This window comes from Tupaia chinensis, unplaced genomic scaffold, assembly GCF_000334495.1.
Source record: "Tupaia chinensis unplaced genomic scaffold, TupChi_1.0 Scaffold000443_1, whole genome shotgun sequence".
NCBI lineage: Eukaryota > Metazoa > Chordata > Mammalia > Scandentia > Tupaiidae > Tupaia > Tupaia belangeri.
In genome coordinates, this window is record NW_006159948.1 from 2,127,771 (window position 1) to 2,136,023 (window position 8,253).

The 8,253-nt window shown below is 33.1% G+C and overlaps 1 protein-coding gene across 1 annotated transcript; it reads left to right on the forward strand.

Moving 5' to 3' along the window:
• The first annotated feature begins 7,273 nt into the window (after positions 1-7,273).
• LOC114009042 (keratin-associated protein 19-9b-like) lies at positions 7,274-7,447 on the forward strand. Its single transcript, XM_027774502.1, has one exon. It carries the CDS (start codon positions 7,274-7,276, stop codon positions 7,445-7,447), a length of 174 nt encoding a protein of 57 aa, XP_027630303.1.
• Positions 7,448-8,253: the final 806 nt, after the last annotated feature.

The following is an 8,253-nucleotide window of genomic DNA, read 5'->3' on the forward strand; positions in this document are numbered from 1 at the left end:
GGACTTACAACACTATATTGAAAAGGAGTGAAGAAAGTGGGCAACCTCGACTTGTACCAGTTTTTAGTAGAAAAGCTTTCACTTCTCCCCATCCAATATGATCTTCACTATAGGTTTTCATAGACGGCTTTTATTGTGTTGAAAAATGTTCCTTTTATGCGGATTTTGCTATGAGTCTTAATCATGAAGAGATGTTGTATTTTATCAAATGCTTTTTTGCATCAGTTGATATGATCACGTATTTTTATCTTTCTTTCTGCAAATATGGTTATTACCTTTATGGTTTTCCATATGTTGAACCATCCTTGCATCCCTGGAGTGAAGTCTACCAGGTCATGAAGTATAATCTTTCCTATGTATTTTTGTATATGATTTACTAATATCTCACTGAGAATTTTTGCATTTACATTCATCAAAGATATTGGTCTGTAGTTTCCCTTTTTTGTCAATTCTTTATCTGTTTGGGTGATGATGATGACAGAAACTTCATAAAATGATTTTGGGAGAGTTACTTCCTTTTGGATCTTTTTTCTTTTTTTGCAGAGGTTTTTGCTATAGGGTGCGTCCACTCACCAGAAAGACAGAAAGAGACAGAGAGACAGAAAGCGAGAAATCATGCCCCAGTGGGGATGGCCACACCGCAATCCCTTCTCCTCCATTCTCATCTTGGGATCTTAGGCATGCACACACATGTGCCCAGTGTGAGTTTAAGCCACTGGGTCTGGGAGTCAGACCGCAGCATAGTACATGGGAGTCCAGCAACATAGTCATTATGTCAACTGCTGGTCCCACCTTGTGGATCTTTAGGAAAAGTTTGAATAGAATGGGAAATAACACTTCTTTAAAAGTTTTGTAGAATTTAGAAGTGAAGCCTTTAAGACCTGGGATTTTCTTTATTGGGAGATTATTTACTATTGATTCAATCTCATTGCTTGTTATGGGCCTATTCAGGCTTTTAATCTTGAATATATGTATCCAGGAATTTCATTTCATCCAGCTTTTCTTGTTTGGGTTCTTTGGTTGTAGTTTTCCCAGTTTCCTGAGGCATGATGTTAAGTTGTTTATTTACCACCTTTCCATCTTTTTCTTATGCACACTAATTGCTATGAACTTCTCTTTTATGACACCTTTTATTGTGTACCATAGGTTATGAAAACTCATGTACTCATTATCACTAGTTTCAATGAATCTTTTGATTTGTCTTAATTCCTTTAGTAGTTGTGAAGTCATTCAGGAGTAGGTTGTTTAGTTTTCATATGTTTGTGTATTTTTGAATTTTTTTTTCTGAAATTAATATCAAGTTTAATTCCATCATGGTTGGCGAAGATGCTGGATATAGTTTTTGGCCTTTAAATGTGTAAAGACTTATTTTGTGCCCTACCATGTGCTCAATTTCTGAAATGATTTTATGCAGGGATGAGAAAAATGTATATTTCATGTTTTTTGGGTGGGAAGGTCCTGTAGAGGTCTGTCAAATCCATTTGATTTATGGTATTGTTTAAATCCTGTATCTCTTAGCTTATATTTTGTCTAGATGGTCTTTATAAAGGAGATATGGGGTGTTGATATCCTCAATGATTAATGTGTTACAGTCTCTCTCTCCTTTTAAATCTGGCAGTTTTTCCTTCACATACTGGGATGCTCCTGAGTTGGGTGCATAGATATCTAAAAGCATTATATCATCTTGATGAATTAGTCCTTTTTTATTTAAAATTTTAAAGAATTATTTTATCTAACTGCATTTATTTATTTATTTTAATTTGACCAGAGGAGGACAGAGTGAGTGAGTGCAAGAGAGGGAGAGAAAGAAAGTGAGAAAGCAAGCCACCAGGTCTGGAACTCGAACTGTGGTCAGTGGGAGTCCAGCACCCTTAACCACCACGCCACCTGGCAGAGAAATTATCCCTTTTATATAATGCCCTTCTTTGTCTCTTCTTACAGTTTTTGTCTTTTTTTAAATTTTAATTATTATTATTAGCCCATTTTGTCTGAAATCAGTATCATGACTCCAACCCTTTTATGGTTTCCATTTGCAAATAATATCCTTTTCCAGCCCTTCATTTTTATTCTACTTATGTCTTTATCCATGAGGTGAATTTCTTGTGGGCAACAGATAGAGGGTTTCTATTTTTTCAACCTTTCAGCCAGTCTATGGCTTTTGATTTGAGAATTTAATCTATTAACATTCAACATTATTATCAATATTTCCAGACTTGTCTCTACCATTATGTTAGTCATTTTGTTGGCTGCTTTTTTGTTCTCTTATTTCTGTCTATCTCTTTAGTTTTCCTGTTAGCACTCCCTTCAGCAATTCTTGCAGAGCCATTCTGGTGTTTATAAATTCTTTCAGGTTTAGTTTATCTGAGAATGTTCTTATCTTTTCTTCCCATTTGAAGTATAATCTTGCTGGGTATAGTAATCTTGGTTGAAGTTGTTTTTCTTAACACTTTGAATATATATTCTCATTCTTTCCTTGCTTGCATTGTTTCCTCTGAGAGGTCTGATGTTAGCTTAATGGAATAAACTTTCTAAGTAACTGACATTTCTCTCTTGCCATTTTTAGAATCTTATATTTATCTGAGATTATGGCCAATCTGGCTATGATGTGCAGTTGAGAAGATCTTGTGTTTACTCTATTTGTGGTCCTTGTATTTCTTCATTCTGGATATTTGAATTCTGTTATTAGATTTTTCAATTTCTGAGATATCAATTATTCAGATATTTGGGCATTTAGTGGTAGATAGTATTTCTTGTGCATGATCTTCATTGTTTTAAAATTACCTTTTCAAACTTCTTGTGATTTTTTTTCTAGGTCAGAGGTTTTGTCTTCTAGATTGAAGATTCAATCTTCTGCATAATCTAATCTGCTTCTAATAATTTCAAGGAAGGTTTTGATTTCCTGTATTTATCTCAAACAGTTCTATTTCTTTTTTTATGGTGTCTATTTCTTTTTTCAAATCATGGAAGGACTTCCTCATCTCCTGGATTTTATTTCTTTTCCCTTCCATCTCATAGTTTTGTCACCATGAATATTCTGAATTCTTTTTCTGACAATTCAGTAACTTCTATATTTTCAAAAGTTGGAGGCAAGTTACTGTGTTCTCTTGATTAAGACATATGTCCTACTTTTCTCATACGTGAGGTTTTTCTATGATTTTTAGCCATTAGATGATGTATTCACTTTCAGATAACTCTTTGTACATGGTTTCTACACCTGTAAGCTCATTTGCTTCCCTTTTGGTGTGCACTGCTTCTGTGCCAATGTCTGTCTTTCTTCTGCTGTGGTTAGCAATGTGGTACCCACAGGAGAAGTTTCTGTTCAGGTTTCTGAAGAAGCATTTCTCCCTTTTGCCTGGTGGTTCAGTGTGGGGTGAGGATTCCTCTTAGTTTGATACTATTTGATCTTTAGGTTTGGTAGAATTATCTGGGTCTGGAATTTTCTTTTTTGGAAGGTCTATAAACGGAAATTTAATTTATTTAATATATATAACATTTGAGGGTTATATAGTTCATCTTCTGTTATTTTGATGGTTAATACTTTCAAGAAATTGGCCCTCTGTTTTGAGTTTCGAGAGGATGTAGATGCTTATCAGAGAAAGAGACAGAGAAAGTGGGGGATGGAGAAGCAGCCCCTTAAGGGTTATAGTCATGTTGCATTTCTTTGTTCATTTCTCCACCCTGTTATGATTTGAGGTAGAAACATGAATGCATTTGATGTGTTTTTCCAGCTACTGGGGTGGAGTTTGAACTGCAGTCAGACATGTGAGATTCAGCACCCTTAACCACTAGACTACTGGCAAACCTAACCCATTTATTTATATTTTCATTTGTGGTAACATAGTTCTTTTTTTTTTTTTTACACTTTAATTAATTATTCTTTATTTTCTGAGGAGTCTACAGTGATGCCCCCTCTTTAATTTCATGTAATTTCTTTTATCTCTTCATATCTAGCTATACACTAATCAATTCTATTGATCTTTGCAAAGAACCAGATTTTAGTTTTGTTTATTCTCTACTCATATTAGTTATATCTTCTGCTTAGTGAAAAGTTAGATTTCAGAATTGAGACTTCCTTATTTTAATGTGATGTTTATTGTATAAATTTTCTTGTATTCACTACCTTAGGTATATTCTGTAGATTTGGGATTGTTACATTTAACTTACTTTAAAATTAGTTATTTTTCTTTTACTTTTCTTTCTTGACACATCTGTTATTTAAAATTTTATTTGTACATTTTTGAATATTGGGAAATTTTCCAGATAACATCATCTTTTATTTGTTTTTAATTAATTAATTAATTTTTTTGGCCCTTTTTTTTTTTTTTTGGAGAGGGTGCATGGGATTGACAGACAGAGAGAGAGAGATAGAGAGACAGAAAGCGAGAAATCATCCCCCAGGGGGGATGGCCACACCGCATCCCTTCTCCTCCATTCTCCTCTCAGGATCTTGGGCACGCACGCACACGTTCCCCGGCGTGAGTTTAAGCCACCGGGTACGGGACTCGAACCGTAGTTGACTATGTGGGAGTCTAACGACATAGACATTACACTAACTGCTAGTCCCTAATTAATTTATTTAAAAAAAAATTTGGAGAGATTTTTGCTACAGGGCATGTGCGCTCATCACAGAAACAGAGAGAGTCGGAGAGACAGAAAGCGAGAAATTACCCCCAGGGCGTATGGCCACGCCACAATCCCTTCTCCTCTATTCTCCTCTTGGGATCTTGGGCATGCACACACATGCGCCTGGCTTGTGTTTAAGCCACCGGTTCTAGGACTTTAACTGCGGTTGACTACATGGTAGTTCAATGACATAGCCATTACACTAACTGCTGGTCCCGTATTTTTAATTCATTTTTATTATGATTTGTATACGTTTGTATATATTCTCCTTGATGAGTGATCCTACGTAATGGAAAATAATGTCAGCTCCACTATTGTTATATGGAATATTCTATAAATACCAATTAGATTAAGTTAAATCTAAATGTTATACATAAATTTTCTATTTACTGATTTTTTATCTATCTACTTATTCTCTTAAGTTACTAAGAGTGAATTGTTGAAGTCTGAAACTAAAATTATGGAATATTTATTCCTTCTTTAGTTCTAAAAATTTCTCCTTTACAGAATGTGAACCTTTCTTGTTATGTGGCTGTATGTTAAAGATTGTTTTTATTTTCTTGAATAAAGAATTAATGACTTTTTATTTATCTAATGTTACTAATTTTTCTTTATTATTTCATGAACTTAAATCTGATTTTTTTATATTAAAATAATTACTTCAGTTTTCTCTTGGCTAATATTTATATGTCTTTTTATTCTGTCTTAATTTTTACTTAGACTTGTTTTTATACCTAAAGTAAATTTCTTGTAAACAACAGAAAATTCCTATTTAAAAATCTAATATAAGCATTACTTAGTTTTATTTTAATATATTTATATATTTTAATTAAAATCTATCTTGCCATTTTCTTTTTGTTCTATCTGCTTAACTACATCTCCCCAGGCATTTTTTCTGTTTCCTTTTAGGCTAAGGCATTTTTTCTGTTTACTTGTAGGCTAATTGTGTTTTCTTATGATACAATTTTATCTTTCTATTGAATTATTTATTTATTTATAAAAAATTGTTATTATCCCACTATGGTGTTTGACTATTACAAACCTATATATCTTTAAGTCCTCCATCCCATCCTTTGTAATATTGTGGTAAAATATTTTACTTTTATATGGGTATAATCACTCAATATGTTGGAAATATTTCTCCTTTGGTAGGTCAGTTATCTTTTAAGAGCATAACATATAAAGAAAAAAATTAATTTTATTTTACTTTAACTATTTTATTCTTAACATTTCTTTGTGTAAATTTAAGTTTGTTAACTGTGATGATTTCCAGGGAGGTGGTATCCCTCATTGGGTCTATAATCCTGTGTCAGGATTCAGAGAAGCTGAGAAATGATCCTTGGAGGAAATATCCACTTGTTTATTATTCTACACCAACAAAGTGAGAAGGTAGAAAAGACACAGCATGTGTGAGCTGCAACAGAGAATCATGTCCTGGACTGACTCCTTAAGCATCACATATATGCCTGCACACATACACATATATACATATAATATCTGATGCTTTACTTTTACTTTGCAAGTCTCATGCAAAATGCATTTGATGAGTCATGACAAGCAGAAACTATACAGGTAAGTGTAAACTTGAAAATGCAGTACCATCTTGGAAAATTTGACGAAGTACAAAATTATGTATTCACCACAGAAGATATGTTTTATAAGGCAATATTGAGAATTCTTTAGGAAAAGTAGTGTGAAGTGAATTAAGAGAAACTTAACTTTTTTCCTGTATAATTCTGTCTTCTCAAATGATGGTGATTAGCAAGCTGCTCTACAGAAAACACAAGCAAAGAAAATAGGTTGCATTTGTTCATTATTTTTGCTCATTATTTTTTCTCAGTATATATTTTTCTTTTTTCCAATTTTTAATATATTTTTTGCTTCAGTTTCTTTATACATTCAATCACATATGTCACTTGGCTTGCAAAGTGAATAGTTCAATATGCATACATTTCTCACCAGTCCAGTTGAGAATACTATACACGTTATCTTCAACAGATAATAACCCATTTCTTTGTCCCATAAACGCCTTGCCTTTCTATTTTTCTCCTTAATGTTCTTCCTCAGACTCTCCTCCTTCACCCACCCTCTTCCCACACTGTATCTGGTATCTCAATATAGTCTACCATTAGATTTTAAATTATTTTTCATTCGTGATTATAATAATTGTTAGCCAGTTTCCTAAATGCTGTCTGAAGGAAACATATATTTTAAAATAGATAACTTTGTATGAGGGAAAGAAAAAGAATGACAACATCCCTTGAAAACAAAACAAACATTGGGACAATGCCTAGAATGGTTTATCGGATGCAAGATAGCTTTACACTTAACGTTCTAAGCATAAAAGTAGTGCTAGCATCAACTTTAAACATAGGAAGATAATTATTTGATACAAAGGCAAGTTCTACAAATTATAATTGAATAAGTTAAAAGGACAGATGTCCTCATGCATTTTTAGAACTACCCTTAATATGAGAGGTATGGCTTAGTGGTAGTTTTCCAAATGATGGTTTTCAAAGAGAATGAAGGTTATGTGCTGAGGTTTGCCACACCCTTAGCTGGAGAATATAAAAGTCTGAGTGCAGACGGTGATCTTCATTCTCTGGAAACTCACTTTGGACAGCAAACCAAATCCTCCAGCCCTGACACAATGAGCTATTACAACAGCAACTGCTATGGTGGCCTTGGCTATGGCCTTGGTGGTTTCGGTGGCCTGGGTTCTGGCTATGGTTCTGGCTATGGTCTTGGGGGTTATGGTGGATATGGCTATGGCTACTTCCATCCCTCTTTCTATGGAAGACACTGGTCAATTGGATTCTTCTGAAAATACTGTTCATTACATAAAAATTCACAAAATATTTCTATTTCAGCAAATACTTCTGATTTCTTTACTGTGATCATTGATATATATATGTGAGTTTCATAGCCATTGAAGAAGATATCCAAGACAAATCTCTGAAACTGTGGGGATTTATTTCATAATGCAAGTTGGATAGCCTCACTCCTGTTCCATTATTGAAATGCAGCTTTCTTCTTTATATCTTTAGTGATATTTCTGGACATATTTCATAATAAACTTTATTTCTAAAAATCTGAAGTCTTGTTTTATTTATCTTAGTCCATCTTATTGCAATTTTTGTTTATATATTGGCATCTGTGAATCATATTTTCTTATTATATTAATTTTGTTTCCTATGGATATTTTTCATTCTTTAAAGTAACCCTCAAAAAAAAGATCCTCATAGCATTTTAGCTTAGCAAAAATCTCTGTGCTTCACATAGTGTTTGCTTTTTCTTTTCATCATACATTAAACAAAATAGATTTAGACATATCTAACTAATTATAATATTGAATACACAAACACACTTACTGCATTTAATATAATATTTATGCTTATTTTTGTATAAATGTAAGCAGTAAGTCAAGTGTTATTAGTAGTGAGGAATCTTTTTGTGGACATTTCTCAAATGATGGTGATTAGCAAGCTGCTCTACAGAAAACACAAGCAAAGAAAATAGGTTGCATTTGTTCATTATTTTTGCTCATTATTTTTTCTCAGTATATATTTTTCTTTTTTCCAATTTTTAATATATTTTTTGCTTCAGTTTCTTTATACATTCAATCACATA